Here is a 27,347-nt window from a genome sequence, read left to right as displayed (position 1 = left end):
ACATGCCTGATAGAGGATTTAAAGCAATGATCATAAGATATTCACTGGACTTGAGAAAAGAGTGGAAGACGTAAGTGAAACCTGTAACATAGAGATAAGGAATAACATAGCAGATAACATAAAGGGTTCAATAAATGAAATGAGAAACACACTTGATGGAATGAACACCAGGATGGAAGAAGCAGAGGAATGAATTTCTGACCTAGAAGACAGACTAATGGAAAGGAATCAAGTCCAACATAAGAGGAAAAAAAAAAAAAAAGAATTATGCAAAATGAGAATAGACTTAGGGAATTCAGTGATTCCATCAAACCTAATTATCATTCATATAATAGAGGTCTGAGAAGAAGAAGAGAGAGAAAAGGGGACAGAAAATTTATTTGAAGAACTAGTAGATGAACACTTCCCTAATCTGGAGAAGGAAACAAATCCAGATCCAGGAGACACGGAGAACACCCATCAAAGTCAACAAAAGCATACCCGCACTAAGACATGTTGTAATTAAATTGGCAAAATCTAGTGTTAAAAAAAGTTTTTTTAAAGCAGCAAGACAAATAAGTAACTTACAAGGGAAAACCCACAGAGCTAGCACGAGGTTTTTCAACAGAAACTCTGCAAGCCAGAGGAAAATGGCATGATATATTCAAAGCGCTAAATGGGAAAGATCTTCAGGCAAGAATATTCTTTCCAGCATGGCTATCATTTAGAATAGGAGGGATAAAGAGTTTTCCAGAAACACACAAACTAAAGGAGTTCATGACCATTAAACCAGCCCGCCACAAAATATTAAAAAGGGCTCTTTGAGTGGAGGAAAGAGACCAAAATTGACAGCATAAAGGTAAGAAAAACAAAAGCAGTAAATGTGAATATTTCTATTAAAAAATCAGCCAAGGAATTCAACAAAAGAGGATATAAAATATAATAACATATACCTAAAATGTGGGGAGGACAGGAAAAAAGAATGGGTTCAAACTTAAATGACCATCAATTGAATATAGACTGCTATATGAAATGAGGTTATATACAAACCTAATGGTAACCACTAATAAATATGCAAGGAATAAAGAGAAGGAAATCCAAATATATCACTGAAGAAAATCAGCAAAACATGAAAAAAAGATAAGGAAGGATCAGAGAAACTCTTTAGAAGCAACCACAAAATACATACTAAAATGGTAATAAATACGTATCTATCAATAATTACTTTGAATGTAAATAGACTAAGTGCTCCAATCAAAAAAAAAAGGTGACAGAATAGATGAAAAACAAGACCCATATGTATGCTGCCTGAAAGAGACTCATTTTAGATCTAAAGACACCTGCAGATTGAAAGTGAGGGGATAGAGAAAGATCTATTATGCAAATGCATGTCAAAAGAAAGCCAGACTAGCAATACTTATATTGGACTTTAAACAAAGACTGTAACAGGAGAAAAAGAAGGTCCCTATGTAATAATAGAGAGGACAATCTAACAAGAAGAAGATATAAGAATTGTAAATACTTATGCACCCAACAGAGAAGCACCCAAGCACATAAAATCGTTCATAACAAACAAAAGGAACTAATAGATAATAACACAATAATAGTGGGGGACTTTAACACCCCACTTACATCAATGCACAGATCATCTACACAGAAAATTAACAGCAAAACAATGGCTTTGAATGATACACTGGAACAGATGGATTTAACAGATATATTCAGACATTCCTTCTTAACACAGCAGAACACACATGCTCTTCATGTGTGAAAATGGAACATTCTCCAGAATAAATCATATACTATCCCACAAAAAAAATCAAAAAATACAAGAATATTGAAGTCATAGCATGAAACTTTTCTGACCACAATGCTATGAAACTTGAAGTCAATTATAAGCAAAAATCTGGAAAGACCGCAAATACAAGGAGGTTAAGTAGCACGCTACTAAACAATGATTGGATCAATCAGCAAATAAAAGAAGAAATAAAAAATACATCAAAGGGAAGTTTTAAAAACATAGTCTACCTCAAGAAGCAAGAAAAATCTCAAACAACCTAACTTTACATCTGAAGGAGCTTGAGAAAGAAAAACAAACAAAACCTAAAACCAACAGAAGAAAAGAAATAGATAAGGGCAGATTATATAGAAACTAAAAACAAACAAAAAAACAAACAAAAACCACACACACACACACACACACACACACACACACACACACAATAGAACAGAGTAACAAAACTAGGAACTTGTCCTTTGAAAAAACTCAGTAAAATTGATAAACCTCTATCCAGACTTATCAAAAAAATAGAGAAAGGACTAAATAAATAAAATCACAAATGAGAGAGAAGAAATAACAACTGATACCACAGAAATACAAACAATTATAGAAGAATATTACGAAAAAATATGTGCCAACAAATTGGATAACCTAGAAGAAATGGATAAATTCTAGAACCACTTAAACTACCAAAACTGAAATGGAAGAAATAGAAAATTTGCAGACTGATAACCAGCAATGAAACAGAATCCAAAAAAAAAAAAAAAAAGAAAGAAAGAAAGAAAGAAAAGAAAAGAAAAAGAAAAAGAAAAAGAAAGGAAAAGAAAAGGAAGGAAGGAAAGAAGGAAGGATATCAGTAAGCAAAACAAAACAAAAAAATACTCCCAACAATCAAAAGTCCAGAGCCAGATGGTTTCACAGGGGACCACTTTCAAACATTTATAGAAGAGTTAATACCTATTCTCAAACTATTCCAAAAACTAGAAATAGAAAGAAAACTTCCAAACTTATTCAATGAGGCCACTATTATCCTGATACCAAAACTGGATAAAGACACCACTAAAGGAAAGAACTACAGGCTAATATTACTAATGAACATAGATACAAAAATCCTCAATAAAATAATAGCAAATTGAATTCAACAATACATTAAAAAGATCAGTCACCACAATCAAGTGGGATTCATTTCTGGGTTGCAAGTGTAGTTCAGTATTCACAAATCAATCAACATGATACACCACATTAATAAGAAAAAGGATAGGAACCATATGGTCATTTCAGTAGATACAGAAAAAGCATTTGACAAAGCACAACATCCATTCATGATAAAAACCCTCAACAAAGTACATTTAAAAGCCGTATATGAAAAACCCATAGCTAATATCACCCTCTATGGGGAAAAAGTGAGGTTTTCCTCTAAGGTGAGAAAAAAGGTAAGATTGTCCACTCCCACTACTTTTATTCAACACAGTATGGGGAGTCCTAGCCACAGCAATCAGACAAGAAAAAGAAACAAAAGGCAAATTAATAAGGAAGAAATCAAACTTTCACTATTTGCAGGTGACATGATACTATATAGAGAAAACCCGAAAGACTCACCAGAAAACTGCTAGAACTGGTACACAAATTCAGTAAAGCCACAGGATACAAAATCAATGTACAGAAATCTGTTACATTTCTATACAGCAATAATGAAGCAACAGAAAGAGAAACTAAGAAAAAAATCCCATTTACAATTGCACCAAAAATAATAAGATACCAAGGAATAAACCTAACCAAAGAGGTAGAAGAACTATACTATGAAAACTATAAAGCACTGATGAAAGAAATTGAGGATGACACAAATAGAAAGACATTCCATGCTCATGGGTTAACAAATATCGTTAAGATGCCTATGCTGTCCAAAACAATCTACACATTTAATGCAATCCCTATCAAATTACCAATGCTTTTTTCACAGAACTAGAACAAACCATTCTAAAATCTACATAGAACCACAAAATACCCTGAATAACTAAAGCAACATTGAAAAGGAAAAGCAAAGCTGAAGGCATCACAATTTTGGACTTCAAATTATATTACAAAGCTATAGTGATCAAAATAGTATGGTACTGGCACAAAACCAGACCCATAAATCAATGGAACAGAATAGAAAATACAGGTATAAACCCAGAATCAATTGATTTTCAACAAAGCAGGAAAGAATATCCAGTGGGAAAAGGACAGTCTCTTCAACAAATGGTGTTGGGAAAACTGGACAGCAACATGTAAAAGAAAGGAATGGGACCATGTTCTTACACCATACACAAAAATACATTCAAAATCGATTAAAGACCTAAATGTGAGACCTGAAGCCATAAACTCCTTAAAGAAAACATAGGCAATATCCTCTTTGACATCAGTCATAGCAACTCTTTTCTAGGTATGTTCCTGAGGCAAGGGAAACAAAAGGAAAAATAAACTATTAGGACCATATCAAAATAAGAAGCTTCTGCACAAGAAAGAAAACAATCAATAAAATTAAAAGGCGACCTATGGAATGGGAGAAGATATTTGCAAATGACTTACCAATAAAGGACTGATACCCAACATGTATGAAGAACTTATAAAATCCAAGACCCAAAGAACAAATAATCCAATTAAAAAATGGGCAGAGGACATAAACAGACATTTCTCCAAAGAAGATATACAAATGGTCAACAGACACATGAGAAGATCCTCAGCATCACTCATCATCAGGGAAATGCAAATCAAAACCACAATGAAACATCACATCACACATGTCAAAATGGCTAAAACCAACAAAACAAGAAACAACAGGTGTTGGCAAGGATGTGGAGAAAGGGAAACCCTTTTGCACTATTGGTAAGAATACAAAGTGGGGCAGCACACTGTGGAAAACAGTATAGAGGTTCCTTAAAAAGTTGAAAATAGAACTACTGTATTACCCAGCAATCACACTACTGGATATTTACCCAAAATACAGAATATTAATTCAAAGAGATACTTAAAGAGAAACTTGCATCCCTATGTTTATAGCAGCATTATTTACAATAGCCAAGATATGGAAGCAACCTGAATGTCCATGGATTGATGAATGGATAAAGAAGCTGTGGTATACATATACAATGGAATATTATTTAGCCATAAAAAATGAAATCTTCCCATTTGCAATGACAGGGATGGAGCTAAAGATTATTATGCTAAGTGAAATAAGAGAAAGACAAATACCATACGATTTCAATCATGTGTGGAATTTAGGAAACAAACCAAATAAGCAAAGGGAAAAAGAAAGAGGAGGAGGGAACAGGGGCAAGGAGAGAGAGAGAAACCAAGAAACAGACTCCTAAGTACAGAGAACAAACTGATGGTCACCAGAAGGGGTAGAGGAAGGGTGAAATAGGGGGTGGGGATTAAGGAGTGTACTTGGGATGAGCACCAGGTGTTGTATGGGTGTTGAATCACAATATTGTACACCTGAAACTAATATAACTAGCTGAAACTAAAATTTTAAAAAAATGTTTTAAGGGAAATACACAGTACAACAAAAAGCCCAACAAACAAATTCTGTGTAATTTGGGCAAATTCACATATTACATGGAGATAATTTCTAATGTTCAGGGTTACTGGGGGCACTGGCCTGTTAAGCACCTACCATAGTATTGGCACATAGTAGACCTTCAAATAATAGTGCTTTTCTTGTGCTTAAATTTTGTTATTTTTTTCCTTTGATGATTTTAAGACTAGTGTCTCACTTTTTACGTCTTCATAGATGCAGCCTCCTGCCAAAGCTGACAATGAGAAGACCTGGCAAGAGATATCAGATGAGATCAAGAAGATATTTAAGGCTGCCGTAAAACTGTTACATGAAAAGGGGAAAATGAAATATAACCAAGCTAAGAGGTACCTGTTCTCAGGTAATTTTGACACATCCTCCATAAACTAAGGAACAGATAAGTAATAGACACATTCACTGCTTCCCTTTTATGGGTCTACAAATTTAATTTCATTTACTGCCCAATGAAATTTAATTTTCTAAATATGTCCTTCTCCTCCAGAGGCAAGTGTTCTTTTCTTTAAACCAATAGTAAGCCTTCACTTAATTTGAGGACTTCTCCAGAACACGTGATTTTAAAAAAAGAAGTCAGAGGAGGCTGGGTATATTAGACCAGACTCTGCCAGTATTCTGAGTTCATTCATTTATTCTGTTCACTCATTCATTCAGTCACTCACTCAGCAAACATTTATGGAGAGCCCGCTATGTGCCAGGCACTGGGGATACACCAGTGAACACGAAGGCAAGGTCTCTCTCTCTCTCTCAGAACTTATTTTTTAGTGGGGGGAAAATAAATGATAGGCAAGTAATCAAATAAATGAAGGGGATCATTTCAGAAAAGTTACACGATATGAACAAACAAGACAGAGTAAGAGGGGCTGATGAAGGATGTGGGGTTCCAGGTGTAGAAGGAGTGGGCCGTCAGGAGAGGACTTTGAGCTGAATGACAGAAATTGTCAGAGCCGACTGTGCTCTATCTCAGGCAGAGAATTCCAGGCAGAGGGATTACCAGACTCAAGATCCCTGAGACAGAAATGTGCTTAGTAAGTTCTAGGAGCAGGAAGAAGGAGAAGGTAGCCAGGCCTGGGGAAGGAGAGAGGAAGACATAATAAGAACCTTATGTTTTATTCTGGGTAAGCTGGGAAGGCACTGGAGGTTCAGAAATAAAGAAATAAGGGAGTGGCAGGATCCAATTTAACCTTAAAGTAAAAATCTACTGAGCAGAGACTCATCTGTCAGCCTTTCTTAGCCATAGAAAGGAGGCTTTATTTTTAAAGGATGCACAGGAAACCACAGAGCTGAAGGAATGTATCAGTAGTACTTTCCAGGGGACAAAGACAATTGAGTAAAAGTAATCAGATATACAACATTTACTTTTAAAATTGAAGGCAAAGGGGCACCTGGGTGGCTCAGTAGGTTAAGTGCCGACTCTTGATTTCATGATCTCATCAGGGGGGCGGCGCAGGAAGGGGATGGTGGTGTCGTGAGATCAAGTCCAGCATCACATTGGACTCTGCACTCAGCAAGGAGTCTGCTTAAGAGTCTCTCTCCTGGGTGCCTGGGTGGCTCAGTGAGTTAAATCCTCTGCCTTCGGCTCAGGTCATGATCCCAGGGTTCTGGGATCGAGCCCCACGTCCAGCTCTGCTCAGCAGGGAGCCTGCTTCCCCTTTTCTCTCTGCCTGCCTCTCTGCCTCCTTGTGATCTCTGTCTGTCAAATAAATAAAATCTTAAAAAAAAAAAAAAAAGATTCTCTCTCCTTCCTCTGCCCCTCCCCTGACTCTCTAAAATAAATAAATACAATCTTAAAAAGTGATCGTGAAGAGTTATTGAGGAAAAAGCAATAACAGTTGGGTTTTCAGATTGGTTTCGTGAGAGGCATGACAAAGTGAGAAACCTAAAAGGCACTCGATATCATTCTCCCTGTATACGTGTACTTCAAGCTCAGGGCAACTATAAGTAATTTTGACAAATTCATTCTTGACAAACTAGAAAAAGTTAGGTCTTATTTTAGGTGTCCCTGAAAATAATAAATTGGCAAAAATAAGTACTACCTTTAGAATATACAGACTGACAAATCTTATTGCTTTGGAGGGGTTTTTATCCAATTTGGGGACTCTGGTTCTTCATTTTTATCAAGAACAAACCTACCATGGTCCTTAAAATGTGCTGTGTTTGAAGAAAATGCCCAGAACAAAACTTTCCTATTCTTTTTTTTTTTTTTTAAGATTGTCTTTGTTATTATTTGACAGAGAGAGAGTGTGTGCGCACAAGCAGGGGAAGTGGCAGGTGGAGGGAGAAGACCCTGGGATCATGACCTGAGCCAAAGGCAGACACTTAACCGACTAAGCCACCCAAGTGGCCCAAAGCTTTCTTATTCTTGATGTAAGAGACCCAGTTTGGGGAGCACAACCTCTTTAGAATCACGCAGTTCCAGTGTTCACGTATTTCACTGGAAAACGCTTTCTCCTAATTTTCTCTACACTAAAAAGCTCTGTCCATGTAGCCAGCCATATACAGATAAATAAGTTTATACTATGTAGTATGAACTACAACAAGTAGGCTGTTTTCTGTTTGGGGGACATCTCTTAGAGTTATGCATGCTCGTAACAATGTTATTGATTTTACATTTCAAACTCATTTTGAGATCATGCCTACACAATTAAAATGGCTGGAGAAGTGCCAGTTCTATGAAATGGATTACTACATCCGTATTACTTTAATATTTTCAGAAATGTTGGAATAAGAATACCAGGAAAAGTCTGGAAAGGTGAACTCTTTATATCTGAAAGTAGTTTTTCACACTTTTTTTAAAGATTTATTTATTTACTGAGAGAGCACGCGTGCACACACGCACATACACACACGGGTAGGGAGAGGGACAGAATTAAAGGGAGAGAGAATCTTAAGCAGACTCCGCACTGTGCATGGAGCTCGACACAGGGCTCCCCATCCCATGACTCTGAGATCATGACCTGAGCCAACGGTCAGCTGTTTAACCAACTGAGCCACCCACGTGCCCCTAATTTTTCACACATCTACTTTCTCCTTTATAAAAAACAGGAGAGGAAGAGAAATACAATAGACCCCAAAATATTGCCCAACTGTGAACGGTAAAACTAAATTGGGATTTACTTCTCATGAATGATCACCGTCAGGGCTGGAACTCTCCTAATGTTATCTCCATCGGGTGCCATGACCAGTTAATCTTTAGGATACTTAGAAAAATGCAAGGACAGAAAACAAATATTGTATTCTGATAAGGAATGGGAAGTTTATAATATTTATAGGCCAATAAATATCAGAAATTATCAATAAAAGTCCCCCCAAAATCATGAGGATGCCCTTGGCGTCTAGAAAGAACTCTATAAAGTTGACTTTGTCTCACATGACTCATTTTTTCAGGTGTATTTATGAAGTCTATACCATCAATAGGCATTATGTACAGCTTCTTTTTTTCCCGCCCTGAGCGAAGCTTAGATGGGTTCTACCGACTTGGTTTGTCTCTATGTCTTTTTACAAAGCACTTGTAATCAACACTCCTGATTGGCACATTGTTTCCATGGAGGTGGTAACAGTGACAGTTATGTTAGAGTTGATTTGTTTCCTGGGAGTCAGAGGGGCCGGTGCAGTGTCTGGTTATCAGCCATTAGGTATACAACTGACACTTCCTTTCTCCTGGTCCATGGAAGGTAGCGCCCAGTTCATCCAAGGTGCCTCCTAGCATGGTTCGTAGATGCTGGAAAAGAGATGAGCCAAAGGCTGCTTTCTGGGGATTTCTTACATCTTGACTTGTCTACATTAAAAGAAGAGTAGATACACATTGTATAAACTCCTTTGACTGGCCTCCTTAACCAGCCTGTCTGATCAAAACCCTTCATAATGTGGACTGATGACTATAGCACAGCTCCCTCCATGCTGATGGCTATAAACAGATCATTTTTACTAGAGTTATTGCTTTTGACTGATGGCTATCATTCCCAAAAAAAAATCATCATCACTTGAGTTCTAAAAGGCACCACTTAAAAATACAGTTCCCACCTTCCTTAATAGTCACAGTAGAGAATACACGTACGTTTCGGGTTTTGTTTGATGTTGGAGCTGAGGCCAGCACACTGAAATGTTTTCAGTTTCTGGCCAGCCTGTCCTGGCATATTCAGGGCCCACCCCAACCCTGCTTGCTTCTTCCATCAGATCACTGCCTAGGAGTCACCTCCTTAGGAAAGCCTTCCCTGACTTCTCCAATGGGGTAGCCCTCCTGATTGTTTGCTTTCACTGTACCATGTTATTCTCCTTCATGGGACTAAAAGCACTCATAATCCATTCATCTGTGGGACTCTGGGCTTCATGTCCACCATCCTCCACTGGACTAGAAGTGCCATAAAGGCTTTCCCCCTCAGGGTTGTCTGTTTTCTCTCCCCACTGTATCCTGACTAACCAGCAGCGTGCCTGGCACAGAGTAGATGCTCAGTTAAGACCAACCGGTTGAAGGAAAGTGGGGGAGAGTGAGGGAAGGCAGCCAGTTTTAAAAGACTGCATGCCTTAAAGTTCATTGCCATTGGTTTAATTATTTATTCCTTTTTATTTTTCCCTCTATAAAATCATGCACAAGTGATGTTTGTGTTACTAATGCTCCCATTTTAAATGTTCTCATGGGGCCTCAGTGATTAATGATGTATATTTGCTTGCGTAGAAGCCAATGTGTTGTATGACCCGGTTTATCTTTGAAGAAATGCATTTTCACACTAAGTCATTGTTCTGTACCTGCTCTGCTGGATATAATGGAATTTAACAGTGATATGGATAATTCAGATTGATCACTAATCAGAACATGATCAAATGTTGAGCATGCTTGTATATAACCCTTGACACGTCTGTCTGGGGGTACAGTGCACCCTCAAACAAAGTGGTGAAGCCACATGGTAAAGGAGAGAGTGACAAGGCAAAAGTCAGCGAGCTAGGTCATTTGGCCTCTTCCTCATTCTTTCCTGGCCCCAGCAGGTCCCTGCTCTTCACTATTAGAACCCCTTAAATCTGACAGAGAAACATAACAGGAACTTAAAAGAATCAACTATAAATTCAGGATGCTTTCTTTCTTATGCTTTCAAGCTCTCCCTCTGACTGGGTAGGAAACGAATTTTAATTAAAACCCATTGTACTGGGTTCCTGGCTGTCTAGGTAAAGAGATAGGAAATTAAGGAATTAAGTAATTAATCTACAAGATTCTGCTACCCCCTGCGAGCAAAATCATCTCCCCCTGGTGACTTGAGAGAGAAGTGCAGGGGGTGCAGGCCTCTGCTTCTTGTTCGAGACAATCAACCCCCTGCCACATTTTCTCTTTCAGCGATAGAGGACGAGTTTGACTTTGCTCTAGGAAAGCAAACTCCAGCCTTCCTGAAGAAGTGTGTTTGCTACATTCGGAAAATCGCTAACATTGAGCGTTTTGTGAAAATCCCAGAGATGGGAAAGTACATGGATATCACTGGCACAGAACCAAGGATGATGCGGGACGCAGAAGCCCAAGAGAAGCTGATAAAACTCAGGGACGAATTTATCCCGACTATTGTCGCGTCATCTAATCTCAGAGTGTACACGTCTGTTACTCATTGTGACATGAAACTGGGCTATTCCCAAGAAATAGAAAATCATTACATAGAAGGACTTGGTAAACAGTTTTATGAGGACATGATCGATATCATTCAGGCAACCGTCCAACAGAATTTTGACACCGAAACTGACACGCTCTACGATGAAATCCTTCAGCATTCCTCATTGTGTAAGACGTACGCCTCCTTCTATGAGTACAAATGTGAACCTCTCAACATCGTGCATAAGTACGTTCTGCCAAGCAAAACTGGGCACATCAACCCTCTGGTCATATACGGAGGACCGTGCACTGGGAAGACGCTCCTGCTAGCCGAAGTAGCGAAGAAGGTGAGAGCCTTTTCTTTCACAAGCTTATTTGTAAAATCCTTTCCTTTGGGGAAAAGACAAATGGGTCAAAATTCACTTCCATCTCTGTGTTTACTACCTGAATGATAATTAGTCTTTTGGAAAGGCGACTTCGGTGTTTCTCTTATGCTGGTATATTGGTCATACGGAAAGAATAAGACACATGGGGTACAGTTAAGAGAACAGCTTTATTTTTATCTCTCCTTGGTCGAACTTATGTTGTGAGGCTAGTTCCCATTTGGATGGGGACTCGGGGAGATCTCACAACTCTTCTCATCCTCTCAGCAAAGACAAGCCCTCCTATCGCTCTGGACACTAAGTCATTCACAGTTCAGCAATTGAATCTGTCCAGTCTAAGAGGATAATTAAAACTCGAGTTTATATTTCTCTCCCGCAGCTGAGGCTCACGATAAGCAAGGCACCTGCCCTGGGAAATCAGGATGTGGTCATCTTCCCCTTCTTTCACCACATAGCACTTCCCCCGCTCCCCTCACCCCCCACCCTGGCCCTAGGGTTGTGGCTTCAGGGAAGTAGGAAAGATAAGGTGGCCAGAAAGTTCTTACATAACCAGTACTGTTGTAAGAACTAGTCTCCACACTCTGTGGTCACATCAGGTGTTTAAAGCTGCCTCCTAATTCTTCTGAGGCCTTTTTCTAGTTTCCTGGACATCCTTTCCCTCCCATCTCTCCTGCCCCATCCTCACTGAGCATCTTATATTATCCACAGTTCCCCCAAACACAGGGGGATGCATTTTTTTTTTTTTCTAGCTGGTCCTTTCCATGGCTTCTAGACACCCAGCCACACACTTCTAGCACCTTTCTGCCAAGATCCACAGCCCAGCAAGCTCCCTCAGATGGGATCGGGGGAAAACAGAACCAACAAAAACCTCCATCAACTCAGTCTTGCCAGTGGCCCACATGTGACACATGGGAAGGACTCGGGTATTTTTCAACCTGGGAAAGAGCAGTTCTCCACCCCTCTTCTATCCGAAGAGCTAGCCAGCCTCGTCAGCTAACCTCCATATTTCTCAGGTGTCTGAGGACATCTGTCGCCCTGGCTCCCTAGCTTTAGGGGACACCCTGTCAGTAGGCCACTGAAGTCTCTTTCCTGAGGTGAGAAGTGAGGGCATTGCTCAGTCCTCCCCTTTGGGAGTGGATGTTAACAGATATGACCCACGGCACCCTAATCTCTAATGTTTTTTTTGGCCTCTTGAAACTCCTTTTTAGTCCCAAAAAAGGTAGCAAAACTGGTTTTCACAACTCCCTTACAAATCTTGCCTGCTGTGTGGAACCTCACTCTGGAATGTAGGGTCTCTTGTCTTGGCATGTCGGCCTAAACTGGACTAAACTAGTTCCGTCGTAACCTCCTTTTGCACTGGACGTCCCTGTCTGATGGTTTCTATTATCTTGGTGTTACCTCAGAATCTCTACATTGTCCTTCCTGTGGTTCTTCTCTCAAGAATAGAGCTTTCTTTAACTCCACAGACACTCTCGTCATCCATCATGTGCTATCACAATCTCAGGGAGGTCATCTTAAAGACAAGAACAGGGATCGCTGTGCTGTACCTTATGTGGGGATTAGGTTTCAAAGTAAGCTCACAGGCAAAAATCTGGTGTATAAACTTACTCTTAAAAAGTCCCCAGGAAAGTTAATTTACCATTTCTTAATATGCCAAGCCCAGCTGCTGGTTTTTCCTCCCCTTTTTTTCCTTCTTCCTCTTCCTTTCCCTCCTTCTCTCCTCCTCCTCCTTCTCCTTCTCCTTCTTTTCTTCTTCTCCTCCTCCTCCTCCTCCTCCTCCTTCTTTTTCTTCTTTTTCTTCTTCTTCTCCTTCTCCTCCTCCTCCTCCTCCTCCTCCTCCTCCTCCTCCTTCTTCTTCTTCTTCTTCTTCTTCCTCTTCTTCTTCCTCTTCTTCCTCTTTTCCTCCTCCTCTTCTCCTTCTCCTCCTCCCCCTCCTCCTCCTCCTTCTTTTTTTTTTTTTTTAAGATTATTTATTTGAGAGAGAGAGAAAGAGAAAGAGAGAGGAGGAGGTAGAAAGAATCCAAACCAGACCCTGCACAGACTGTGGAGCTGGACACAGGGTTCAATCCCATGACACTGAGATCATGACCTGAGCCGAAACCAAGAGCCCAACACTTAACAGACTGAGTCACCCAGCACCCCTGGTGTTTCTTCTGTTGTTAGAAGACATAGTTCTTTTTTAATGGAACACCAGACGAAGTGGCAGGGTTACATTTAGGGGCCATGTTGCATCAAAATAAAGTGTGTGTGTGTGTGTGTGTGTGTACACTAATTTGTATGTGAATCTTCAAACTTTAGAATGTTCCAAGTCAACAGGACAACAGCAGTATGAGGAGCACACGTACAGAAGCTGAAATCTAATGAGAAAACATCCACATACAGCATTTGATCTTCACTCTAGGGCTTTTTCCCTCTGGAAGAGGGAAGGGCAAAGTGGTTGGAGGTGCAAATGTTGTTGGACTTGACTATATTCCCTGTGATGCAAGTCCATGTGTGGTAGCACAGGATGTACAGAATCATGTGGAATGTGCTGATATCCCTGTACGGATCAGCAGACCCTGCGGGGCAGGAGGTGGTGACAGTCGAGTTGGTCAACTTGAGAAATGTTTTTCTGAGCTCTTGCTCTTCTGGCTATTATGTCCAACCACCAGAGTGTGTCTATCCACAGTCCAGAACTCTGGTCCCACAAGAAGCCTCACCTGTTCCTAGGTCCCCTCCCTTACCTGTTCCTAGGTCCCGTGCCGCTGCTCCAATCGCCTTTCCTGGGGTTTGTCTATCCTGCCAACAACAACCTGTACTCTCTTCGTGACTTCATGTCCCTTGTGAGAATGCAGAGAGACGTCTCGTGTTTATCTCGAGGTTATCTCCTGCATGCCCAGCATTTCCATGGACACGAGCTCATGATCAGAGGATCGCTCTCTACACGTTCAACAACATGGGACTGGGAGGAGAGAGGGCAACACATATCATCATCGGAAGAAATCCACACAGGGATGAAATATCATGTTCTGTTTCTGATTTGCCACTGTCGGACAGTTGTAGTAGGATGGCAGGATTAACTTTCTCCGCATGGGCTTCAAGGTTTGGGGCTAAACAGTAACTTGCTCCTTTCCCTTAATAGCTCATTCAGAAACTGACATCCTTTTCCTAAACTTATTCATGCCTTAACCTGAACTATACCTGGAGGAACCAAGTTTCATAAACTTAAAAAACTTCCTCATGTATAAACTGCGTCCTTTCCTAAGCAGTATCCTTGGTGAATTCCAAGGATTACTGAAAGACATTATCTCCCTAAAAATAGACTTTGGGATTTTTTTTTTTATATATACTTTGATCATATCCCTTCTTGTCCTTGCCTTTCCTGCCAGAGAAATTCTAAATTTAACAGCCCCCTTATATATGTTATCTCCTTCGCTCTGCAGTTTGAGGGGAAAAAATACCCTCCAGCTTTGTCTCTTGGTAACCACTTAACTCTGAGCAAGTCATTTATCCGAGTGGACTGGTTTCCTCTTCTGTTAAATGGTACTATAATCCCATCTGCTCCACCTAGAGGTAATGTGAAGACTGATAACTGACTGTAGATACATCATGAGCTGTCATAAAACATAAGGCTTAAAGTTTTAGTCAGCATTATATAGATCTTTACAACAATGAGTAATCAAGAAGATAACCCTATAGCACCACAATGTAGGAAAATGTCTCTGGGTCATTAAGGATTCTATTCAGTATTTTAGTACTATTTTTTTATCACATTCTACTTAGCTAAGAATTTGATCAGCCCTATGGGATCTCAATTAGTGAAGACATTTGACTCCATATAATGTGTAAATCTCTACTTATTCTATTCATTAAACAAATACTTACTAAGCATCTACTGTGAGCCAACCACCATGCCAGGAAACAGGATTCAGTGATGAAAACCTGACCATACTAGATATGCAGATTCACTGTTTATGAAATTCTTTGTAAAAGCTAAGTGCTGCCTTGGGATTGAATAAGACGATTATCATTATTTCATACCTTCAGTAGAGTGATCGTGATGGCCTCGCCTGTAGATCTTAGTGCATGAGCTTTGTGACAGCTCTTTGATCTTCTCAGGTGTGCCTAGTTCCTGGTTCTAGGCCACTGTCTGCAAGGTCAGGGTTACCAGAAGTCTGACCCCTGGAGGGAGGAAATGCTATTGTATGCAACCATGTGAACATATATTACTATTCTAAACACTACCTTTATGTTTCAGGCCTATGGCTGGCTACATGAAGACACAGGACCAGAATCCGACCCAGTAGTCGTCATGAGATTTCTAGGTACCACAGACATGAGTACTGACCTTAAGACTCTCCTTCTAAGCGTTTGTGAACAATTAGCAGTCAACTACCGGTGTCTGGTTCAAAACTACCCTAAGAAGATCCATGACCTCCGTGACTTGTTTATAAATCTTTTGAATGAGTCTTCATTGCAGAGACCTCTAGTAATAATATTCGATGCCCTAGAGCAGCTCTCAGAGAGTGACGAGGCCAGGAAGCTTTGGTGGCTCCCAGCTCACCTTCCCCGCTTCGTACGAATAGTCCTGTCCACACTGCCTAACAGACATGGGATCCTGCAGAAACTGAGGTGCCTTATCCATGAGGAAGCCAACTACATCGAGCTGATTCCCCAGGACAGGAAGATGTGCAGCCAGGTCCTCAAACACCAGCTGCTGCGGGTCAAAAGGAAGGTCACATCAGGCCAACAGATTTACGTGAACAACGCATTCTCCAAGTGCACGCTGCCCATGTTTGTGAACCTGACCTTCAGGGAGGTGAGACACTGGAGATCACACAAAGACGTCGATGAATCCTCCCTGTGTGTCACGGTTCACGAAAGTATAGAGCAGCTCTTCTGGTCCTTGGAGAAGAAGTGTGGTCAGAAACTGGTCTCCAGGGCTCTTGGTTACATCACCATGGCCAAAATGGGTTTGAGTGAAATGGAACTGGAGGATGTGTTGGCCCTAGACAACAGTGTGATGAATGAGCTCAATGAGAACGCCAGGCCCAGCAATCCCCTGAGAGTACCTTACCTGTACATTGCAAGGCTCAAGGATGGTCTCAGTGGATACTTAATAGAAAGACACGTGAAGAACGTCACACTCCTGGTCTGGGCCAATAGACACCTGCAGCTCATAGCCCAGAAGTTGTATCTGCAGGATGACGGCGACCTGCGTGAAATGCACGCCATCCTGGCAGATTACTTTCTGGGAGTCTGGTCAGGGGGCAGGAGGAAAGCTTTCTGCCTTGAGGACCCCTACTTGAACGGCTGCCTTGACCCGGAGAGCAGAAGCTTGCTTGAGGAAGAGAAGCACTTCATGGAACAGGCTTCCTTTGATAGGCAGGCTCCAGACCAGCCCTGGGTTTTCCAGTGTAATCCACTGGAGCCTGACATCTTCTTCGTCAATCATCGGAAAATGTCTGAGCTCTTGCACCACCTGACAAGGTGTGGAAAAACCGATGACCTGCTTTACGGGATCATCATGAACTTCAGCTGGCTTTACACCATGATCAAAATCGGCCAGTTTGACAAAGTGCTTTCAGACATCGAGCTGGCTTACAACTACTCACAAGAGAAGGAGCTGAAGTTCCTGGCTAGCACTCTCCGCGGCATCAAAACCAAGGTCACTGCGTTTCCGGGCTCGCTTTCCGCAGAGCTTCAGCAAAGGCTGCTGCCTGTTGTGAGTTCCCTACCCAAACTTAGACATCTCCTTTTAGAATGTGACAAAGATGGGCCCAAATATTGCTCCATTGTGCCATTACATTCATCCATGGATGTGACATATAGCCCAGAGCGTCTCCCCTTGTCCTCTAGTCACCTTCACGTCACCGAGATTCTGCCTACCTGTAACCCCAGTACTGTCCTCACAGCTCTAGAGAACGGCTCCATCAGCACCTGGCATGTGGAAACCCGTCAACTCCTCCGGCAGATCACCACAGCCCAGTCTGTCATCCTGGGCATGAAACTCACCAGTGATGAAAAGTATCTTGTGGTGGCCACGACAAATAACACCTTGCTGATTTACGACAATGTAAACTCGTGTCTTCTGTCTGAAGTGGAAATCAAAGGCACCAAGCACGGAAGCAGCTCCACCTACATCAATGGTTTTACCTTGTCCGTCAACCACGCCCTGGCATGGCTTGAAGCCAGCAAAGATGTCACCGTCATCGATCTGCTCTACGGGTGGCCCCTTTACCAGTTCCACTGCTGGTACGAAGTGACCTGTGTCCAGTGCTCTCTGGATGGCATGTATGCTTTCTGTGGACAGTACCTGAACACCACCACCATATTTCATTTAGGGAGTGGAGAAAAGTTATGCACGGTGACTTCTGAATTTTCCGGGGGGTTTGTGAAATTCCTCCTCATCTTGGACACGGCTCAAGAGATGGTAATGGTGGACAGCGAGGGAAGCCTTTCGGTTTGGAATACTGAGGACATTTCCAATCCCCAGCTGACTGATGACTTCGACTGCCGAAGAGAAGACAGTGAGGTGGTCAGCGTTGAACTCTCGGAGGACCAAAATGCGATTCTGATCTGTAAAGCCCTCAGCATCGAGCTCTTAGATACCAGCATGTGGAAGGTGGCCGAGAAGTTCAGAGCTAAGCACAATGAACGCTTTGTATCTGCCGTGCTGTCCAAAAACGGGGACTGCATCATCGCGACCATGGAAAATACCTCAGCTGTGTTTTTTTGGAGGCGGGACACTGGGCAATGTATGGCGAGCTTACAGGAAATCTCAGGTACCATAGTCAAGCTGGTGAAATCCAGTCACCACAATATGCTGCTCTCTTTGTCAACCAGTGGTGTTCTTTCCATCTGGGATATAGACATAATCACCGCCATGTCCAACATAGATAAGACTGGGAAACCCATCCAAAGCCTGGTGTTACCCGCCAGAGGGGAAATCATTTATTCCCTCGATGGCTCGGATTGTGTCCATAAGTGGAACTTCAGCAGCGGCTTCCTTGAGGCAGTTTTCAAGCACGAAGGGATAGTCGAGCACTGCGTGCTGACATCCTCTGGAGATGTCATGGTGACATCAGATGACAAAAGCAGTCAGTACGTCTGGCACACCAGCAGCGGCGAGAACCTCTTCCGAATTAACGGGCAGAGAATATCTCAGCTGCTGATAACCCACAATGACCAGTTTGTGGTCTCTCTCTGTGAGGAAAATGCCTCCAGGGTCTGGAGACTGGCCACAGGCCACAGGGTCTGTAACATTCTGACCACTTTGCAGAATGCCTTTATAACCTCAGCAAATACCTTTGTGGTGGGCATGACCCAGAGCAAAGTGCTGGCTGTCAGTCTCTGGACGGGAAGCATCACTAAGAAATTCTGCTGCGAAGACGGCACCACCATCGTGAATTTTAAGCTGATCCCCGACTGCCCTGACATCATCGTGTTTATCACGTCAGCCGAGACAGTGAATATTTGGAGTCTGACAGATGAAGTCATCTGTCGCCGCGTGCAGCTTCCGAACAACTTCTTGAAAAACCTGGAGGATTTTGAGATCTCTCCCAACGGCAAGCTAGGCATTATATCCAGGGGAGACGAGAATATCAATGTGCTGGACTTACACAGCGGTAAACTACGGGTGGTCCACGCCTCTGGGGTCATCTGGAGGCAGAGGCTGTCTCGAGATGGTCGCTACCTGGTGTACATTTGTTTCCGAAACGGGGAGGAAGAGGACGAAAACGGTGCGATATCCAGTCTGATTGTAATGAGACTGGCCGATGGCAAAAATATCGGTGCTTGTTCCCTTTACAAAACACCAACTTTTCTTGCCCTCTCACAGAGACACCTCAACATCATAGTGGGTTTTGACGACGGGAGCATAGGGATATACACAGTGGTGGACCGCGTAGACGCCGCACTGAAAATTAAAATCGCCACTTCAAACAGCAGACAGATTTTCAACAACGCGACACAGGCGTCCAGGCCAAAGTGCAGTAGTTACTGTTTCAAGGTGTCTGTGGACTGCTTATGGAGAGAGTCTACTGAGGTCTTTGCGAGAGACAGTCCCATCACGGTGAGTGACTCCTCTGAGCCCAACGAGGTGACGCCATCCAAGAAACACAACCCTTGCTATGACCGGGTGGGCTCAGCCCTAGAGCCCAGGGGCCACAGCTACACCCCTGACAACTGACAAAACGTTCTTCTCACTCAGCAGACATGCACGATACACACACACAAGGAAGAAAAAAGGAAGTATCTTCTGTCTCCCAAATGATAAACTACTCCTTTCTTTAAAGACAGGAAAGATGCTGGAGTTCCAGCGTTCACATGCTCGCCAAAAGGACAAACACGAAATCGGTTTTGAGTTGGCTCTTCTTGTCAACGTTAATCCAGGAATGATGCTTTGACAGAGAATTTCTAAAAATGGTGTTTGACTGGATATTTTTTATGTTCGCTGGGTGGGAAGCAGCAACATAACTCATTCCATGGGCTCGGATGACGGAGGCTAGAACCATATACAGACCCCTCGGACTGGAATGAGTGCTACAAAAATCATCTGGAATTGCAAACACGAAAGAGCCGTTTGACCTCCAATGATTGTGTGGCCGTAAGTAAACACAGCCTTAATCTCTCCTTACATTTTACAATCCTGACAACTGTGTAAACCCAGTCTGCAGATGGGAGGTCAAAGGTGCAAAATCACGTAACAAAAATGCCCCCTTGCATCCCTAGTTTCCCAGGAGAAAGGACGTGAAATGCGAGGCCACGCACTGGACTGGGCACAAGTACTAAGTACCACTCTCATAGGGCTACTGAGCACACTGTCAGTCTTCATTAAGATACAGTTGAGACAGCCGCATGCAAGGGTTTCTGTATAACGGAACATACGATTTTTAAACTAATTCCTGGGCTGCGAAAGAAACATGTTGAATGAGAAACCACAGTCTTTTCATGTCTTTCTGAAATGCCTATTTGTGCTGGGCGTTAAAGTGGAATTATAGAAAGGGCATTATAAATTTGGTCAAGACATCTGTTCATTTCCATCACTGTACTAACAAAAGTCTGGGCTATCCGGTCAGTCGTTATGGAAGCATACATTATTTCCTCAATCCCTGCAGTAAATCTTAACAGAAAGAAAGCTTTCATGACACGCCATCTATGAAATACTGAAGACATTTGCCTTACTCTCATGCCTCCTATCTCCTGTGTAAAATGCAGACATACGACCAAATATTCGGGGACAAGCTGAACATGCCTGTCTTTGTGCTAAACTATTCCCCAAATCTTAAGGGTGTCCAAAGGTTCCTTCTTGTCCCTGTTTGTAATCACTTTCTTACTTCCCCACTCTATATGTAGGCTTCTTCCTCTGTCACCCTTTCTGGTGGAGGGCTCCCCGGGGCCTTTATAGTCTTAAATACTTTTTAAACACTACTTCACCTACTTAAAAGAAAATATCACATCCCAGAAGGGGGAAAGTGATTTTCTTCCTTCCATAGCCTCCACATGGCCTGTCCTTGGATGACTTTTAGAAGGGTATCAGCAGTGCTCAGTTGCTTTGAAAGTGACGGGAAAGTGACTTGTGGCAGCAGAATGAGGACCAAGAAACTGATGTGCTCTCAGCCCATCTCCGCCATGAACTCACCACGCATCCGCAGGCAGATCTTCAGCGGCGAGATAAAGGGAGTGATAGCTTTTGCTCCAGCCCTAATAGGGATGTTGGGGAGGAATGTGAGGAAAAAGACAGTGACATCTTGATTGTTTTTGCAAATGGAGAAGCAAAGTGAGCGGATCCGAAAGGAATGCAAGCTCATTGCATTTCACTGCGGAAAGCAAGTTGACGTGTAAGCACACAGAGACGGGATTCAGACATAAACACCCCACTCAGTGGTCGAAGACTTTTTTTCAGGATCTTCCTCCTGGTCCAGCTACCAGCCAGAAAGGGGGGTAGCCCGGCGAAGTCCCAGCCCATGTAGAGATCACCTGGAGTTGTATGAGTCAGTGCTTTTTTTTTGTCTTTAGCTCTTCTGAGGCAACACATTCCTATTCCTGTCCTTATCAGTTGGACCTCCATGCCGCACATTTCTAAGAATTAAATGCCTAGATGGATTAAATGTAGTGTGTGAATATTCTGTGTAACAGCCAATAGAGTTTAACAAGTGACTTGAATGATTTTTCCTAACTTGTTTGCAACTGATAGCTCATATTGAATGTTTTTATGTAAACTTTGTATTGTTGGGAAGAATTACCCAATCAGAGATTTATATTTTCATAAATGTTACATTTAGTTAAATTTTGTTACAGAGTTGTTACACTAGAAAATTATTGCCGTCTTCAAACAATGGACAGTCTTGTGTATGTATTGTTTGTATGAATAAAAGGTAAACTAAGATTTCCGTGGAGTTTTTCCTCCCCAACTTTTGCAAGTGTAGGGATTTTCAGAAATAATAATAATACTACTAATAATAATATGCTTACTATACACCAGACTCTATTTTTGGAGCTTTGTATGTACTAAGCCGGGTAATCTTCACAACAGCCTTATGAGGTAGGTACTGTTAGTATTTCAAATTCAGAGATCTAAAAATCTAGAAACAGAGGCCCAGGGGGAGTCACTGAATAGGATTTCAATACACCATCAATGTGCTGTTTGTTACCTTTCCCAAAGCACACAAAATACAGCATTGAGTATCCCGTAGGCACTTTCTGATAATGGCCTACAAAATGTTTTCCAACTTGCAGGTTAGAGAAGAGGCGAGGCTCTGAAGATCACCAGAGGGCTTTGCAAACTTCCAGGAGTTTCAAGTAAACCAAGAGTGCGGATGTATTCATTTAGCAAAGTTATTTGGTCACGCATTTTGCCAGGAATGCAAAGGTTAGTAAAGTAGCTTGTGCCTTCTAGGATTTCACAGTCTTAACAGGAAAACAGACAGGAAACATGTTCTATGGGTAAGTGCAAGGACAGTGTGCATCCTTCTGGGGCTTGGGGCTAAGGTAGGAAGAATTAGAAGCAAGGAATTGTCCTGCTCACAAACTGCCTCCAGGTGAGAGGGCAGGACAAGGGGGATCTTCCTCCCATAGGCACCTTTTTCCATTTCTTGCCTCTGGGAATTGACAATCCTCTCTCACATACACACACACACACACACACACACACTCACAAAAAATTTTTTTAAACAAGTTAGCAATGAAGAGCTTACGTGAGGATAACTAGAAAATAATTGGATGAAAACTTTATATCCAGTTTCATGAAATAACCATTCTCAGAGAAACTTAAAATCGAGACGTTAAGAAAAAAAATTGAAGAAATTATCTATCTGGTTTCATCTTTATGTGGTTGAGATGTATTTCTGTTTAGAGTTTATTCCCCCTTGGAAACTTTCCTTAATTACACTACCACGCCGGGAATTCCTTCTTGGATTCTAATCTAAATCCTTTAGGCTGAAGGTTAAGTCTTCCCTCTCAGGTCGGAGAAAATGGATCATCAGTGCTTGCATAAAACCATTTCGTACACACGGAGTTTGTTGTTTAACAAACTTAGATATCTTCTTTCCCAGGGTCAGGAATGCAACAAATACCGTGTGTTTGCTTTGTCCAAGGCCTTGTGCTTATGCCCTAGGATGATCTAAAAGTGAGTCACGAACAACCCCTGCCCTCCAGAATCCTACAATCTAAAGGAGACGCAACTAAATTAGATGTAAGACGGACTGTGATTTAAAAAAAAAAAAAATTGTCAATAAAAGTGAAAAGCAGATACTGAGACTACACTGCAGAGGAGCAATTAACTTGAACTGGGATTCAAAAAGAATGGCCAAGAGGAGGGGACAGTGGAGGCTTGGAGGACAAATGGCACTTAGCTGTCAGAATGTCAAAAAGACATCGCAGGTGAAGGAAGCTGCGTGAAGACAAACAGGGAACAGGGAGAGTCAGTATATACTATGGATGACTTTGGAAGCTATGTTGGCTTTTTAACTTGATTCTGGGGGCGCCTGGCTGGTTCAATCCATACAGCATGAAACTCTCGAACTCAGCCAATGTCATATACTTTTTTAAATTGTGGGGTTTTTTTTTTTAGAACCACATGGACAAATTTAGAAGCCTATTGACAAATCCGCTCAAACAAATTAGTTTTCCTATCTTCCCTGACTCACCGGTTGGAACGATTTATATGCCAATGAAAACACGAACACACCTAAAACACTCACTGAATCATGGTGTTTCACTCCCACGTGCATCCAGAAACCATGGATTTTTTCCTTCTGTGTTTTTCACAAGGGTCCCTTCACAGCTGCATTTGGCATTCCATGTGATCTGCATGGAGTACAGATAACACACATATGGACAGGTTGGGGGTTTCGTTTCAGTGTAACAATATGACAAATTATATAACACCTAATTTAAGATTCCCGATGACACCACCACCTCCGGCTTTAAAGAATCCCTGCCTTTGAGAGATGAAGGTAACCCAGCCAGCTGCTTCAGCATATTCAGAGCAGTGGTTCTCAAACTGGAGTGTTCGGCAAAACACAGATTGCTTCACCCTCCCTATCCCCAATGATTTCAGAATCTGTATGTCTGGGGTAGAGCCTCCAAAATTTGCATTTTTACTGAATCCCTCCAGATGAAGCTGATTCCACTAGCCTGGGAACCACACTTCAAAACCTAAGATAAATACCAATGTCTTTTTGGTCAGAGTAACTTAACGGATAAACGTATCAGTATTCTGTGGGCGTTACTAAAGCATCCACTAGAAGTTGGACACGACAACTTCTTTATTGTGACGAAGGATTTTACCAAAAAATGATGTAAACTAGCATGTAACTTCCCTCTAAATCTATCATTTTAAAGCATGCAGCTACTACGCGACTGGCAAGATGCCCAAAAAATGAGTTTGCTCCCGTAAAAGGTGGTAGATGTGTAAATGGGGCTGGAATCCCTAAAATGGGCCCGTTAGAAACTAAGGACATTATGTCCGTCTTTAAATAATACTCTGTCCTATTCCGCAGCAGCCTGTTTTATCCTCACTCTCCTGGATAACTGGAAGGGGAGAGAAGAGGGTAAGCTAGATGGCGCAGTTGCTCAACACATTTTCCTGTCAATCCCAACTTGCGGACACAGGTGAAAAGAACTTGCGACACCTAAGCAGTATTTTCGGGTAAAGCCACCAGCTCGCCACCCTCCTTACGTGCGCGCACTGCAGCAAGGAGGGGCGTGGAGCTCGGGAGGTGTGGACACGGTGTTGCAGCCGGGGTTCCAACAGCCCAGGAAAAGAGAGGGAAGTGGGGGAGGGGAAGCAGGCCCTCGTCGAGCTCCCATTGTGGTCTCGAGTGTGCAGGCGAGGCGAGTGTGTGCAACTTCCCTGCGAGTTACATAACGACAGCGTCCGCACGGTGTCCCCGACCCTCTACTCGGAGAGCGCGGGCAAGCGATAGCGCACACCACCAGGTGGAAACAGAAGAGGCTGGAACCCTAAACACAAAAATACGGGGTGAAGGGGTACAGATCTATTCGCCCGGGGCCAAATTTCCGCATGTCCCCCACTGACGTCCCGAATCAGAGCAGTCTCCCCTCTCCCTCCAGCAGGACAGAGAAGTAAGCGCCCAGACGCGTCCCGGCACGGGCAGACGGTGGGCACACGCCCCGGCCGTTGCTCCGCGGAGAGGGCCAGCCCGGCTCCAGGGGTCGCGCGGCCGGGAGCTCCCCGCGCGGCTCGGGGCGCGCAGGTAAAGGGTTACGCGTGCCGGGGAGGCTCGCCCGCCGGCCGCGCCACGTGACGCGCCGGCCCAATGACTGTGCCGGGGCGGCCGCTGCGAGCGCGGCGGGCTCCGGGCTGCGCTGAGCCGCTGGCTTTTCCCGGCGCGGCCGCCCGAGGCCGGCGAAGCCATGGGCGCCGCGACCCCGCCGCCGCCGCCGCCGCCGCCGCCGCCGCCCGGCCCCAGGTAGGGACGGTCCCTCGCTCCGCGCATCCCGCCCCGTCGCGGGCTTGCCTCCTGCCCCGCTCGGCTTGGGGGCAGTTTCCCCCACTTTCTCGCAGGTCGTTTTTATTTCTTTACTTCCTTCTGACGGGGGCTGGAAATGGGGCGAGGCAGGGCTCAGTTTGATTACTTCGGAAAAGTCACAGAATTCAACAAAGGCACGGAAAGGGAGGCCAGATCCAGCGCCCACGGGGTGCGGGAAGGGGGGACGGCGGACGTGGGCGGCACTTCTACAGATGCCCCAAACTCAACACCAGGACAGTTGGGAAAGCTGGCATCTCCGTGCTGTGTGAAACAGTTCTGGTTTAAATCCCTAATTAATGAACTTTCAGCGGCGCCCGAGAACTTGAGTTGGAAAAACTGCAAGAGATTGTCCCTTATTTCTAAGTGCCCCCCCTCCCCCATTTTTAAACATCTGAGCGTTTTCGAATAAAACGGAAATGGAATGCTGACCGCCGCTGTTTCTTTGAAATGTCCTTGGGTCCCAGGATTTGCTCTGGTGGGGGTGCTGGCGCCCTGGGTGGCGGTGGTGGGAAGGGAAGGGGTGGGGCGGAGAGGGTGCAGCGCTAGGAAGCTGCACGTGTTGAAGGAGCGTATCAGGTGCAAACTGTTAAATGGTTACAAACTGTTTGTTGAATATTTAATAATTAGGCAAGCATCTCCCGGGTCGATTGCTTGGGTCTCATTTGACCTTGGCAGCCCTGATGAGGTGAGATTTTCACAAACCACCACTGAAGAATTTTTCCAGTGATACAAGACAGATTTTTAAATCATTGGGACTTTTTTTGCCCCCTCCAGAACTGTAATTAACCTCAAAAACAAAACAAAAACTCCCTTTAGTAACTTAGTACATTTCATTTTCCATTGTGGTATAGACTTTTGCCCAGTGAATTTAGAGGAAGTCAGTGTTCCAGGAGGTGGTTCAGATCATTAAAGAATAGGGTGTTTTTTTTTTTTCCCGACTCGGTGAGAATTACTGGTGGCGCTTTTCACACGGCTTATGAGTGTCCTGGGTGGGCTGTACTCACACTGTTGTGAGGAGCAAGGCTGTAGAAAAGATGAGAAACATTTGAGAGTTGAATCAGAAAGAAATAGAAAGTGGTCGCTGCTTTTAAACACAATAAATTTTGTTTATTCCCACAAAAATGTTCCACTTATTCCCACACCTAATCCTCCGGTTAATATTTTAAGAAGACAGATGTTAAGGTTCTGATGCTGCACACCAGTATCTACAGAACACCTCAGCGGTCGCGAGGCAGGTCTTTGAAACTGCGCTTTGAAGCTCTTCAGGCTAAGTGGGACTCTGGGGTTCTTTATACTTCCGTAACGTGTGAAGAATCAGATATAGATAGGAAGCTGCCTTGATCACAACAGGAATGGAACAGACATGATGAATACAGGAGGTGGGGTTGGACTTATTTCTCCTCTTTGCTCACTCCGTGTTCATCCTGGTCCTGCTCTATCTGTTCGGCAAGTATGTGGTAAGTGCCTGTCTCGTGGCATCTGGCCCCAGGGCCTGGTCCTTAATGGTTCTAAAGGTTTCCATTTCCAGTGACATCTAAAGATAAATGGGACCCGTCTTTGCAATGTTCTAGAGCTTGTGAATATCTAGATTAAAACCAGATAGAAACTTGCATGTCATGTAAGTATGTTCAGTAGCCTAAAAATGGAATGATTCTCCTGACTTCCCACCTCATATCTTTCTGAGCTTGGAAACACAACCTAGCCAAGTTCTGGCCAGAACCACATCCCAGCCCAAGGGCAGTGCAGATACTTGCCTTCCTTCCTCCTGGAACTGCCCTGCCTTTGGGCCCTCAAGAGCCCATTTACTGAGCTTGGAAGGGATTCCAGTCTCCCAGTAGGTGGGTTTCCTCCACCTGGCCTTGCAAATTCCTTTGGTTTCACAATGTTTCCAGTAACCCTGAATCTTGGCTTCTTTTGAGGTCTTGGTTAAATAGTACCTAGCCCCTGCCTGCCCTTTTTTTTTTTTTTTTGGTGGGAGGGGTGGGTCATTAGATTGATTATCTGGTTGCAGGTAGACTTTCTAGATACCTAGAAAAGAAGAGTCAATGCACTCATCCTAGGGGAGGATACACTTGAGCTGTCACCCATC

General features: G+C 43.2%; 2 protein-coding genes across 3 annotated transcripts in view; both read left to right on the top strand.

Annotated features, from left to right (window-relative positions):
* NWD2 (NACHT and WD repeat domain containing 2) overlaps positions 1-19,639 on the top strand; it is a 176,170-nt gene extending 156,531 nt beyond the window's left edge. For both annotated transcript variants that reach the window (XM_032853562.1, XM_032853567.1), the window contains 3 exons: positions 5,532-5,676; positions 10,657-11,246; positions 15,520-19,639. In XM_032853562.1, coding sequence (XP_032709453.1) covers positions 5,532-5,676; positions 10,657-11,246; positions 15,520-19,452 — 4,668 coding nt within the window. In that variant the 3' untranslated portion in view covers positions 19,453-19,639. The remainder of the gene's footprint in view (positions 1-5,531; positions 5,677-10,656; positions 11,247-15,519) is intronic.
* A 5,448-nt stretch (positions 19,640-25,087) lies between these two features.
* Positions 25,088-27,347, top strand: part of CUNH4orf19 (chromosome unknown C4orf19 homolog) — an 85,447-nt gene continuing 83,187 nt past the window's right edge. Inside the window, exon 1 of the mRNA XM_032853551.1 lies at positions 25,088-25,198. The gene's annotated coding sequence lies outside the window, so the exon portion shown is untranslated. The remainder of the gene's footprint in view (positions 25,199-27,347) is intronic.

Source organism: Lontra canadensis, unplaced genomic scaffold, assembly GCF_010015895.1.
Source record: "Lontra canadensis isolate GAN:19392208 unplaced genomic scaffold, GSC_riverotter_1.0 scaffold1, whole genome shotgun sequence".
In the NCBI taxonomy this organism is placed as follows: Eukaryota; Metazoa; Chordata; class Mammalia; order Carnivora; family Mustelidae; genus Lontra; species Lontra canadensis.
The sequence above is the reverse complement of the archived record's forward strand: the minus strand, read 5'-3'. Positions and strand labels throughout refer to the sequence as shown.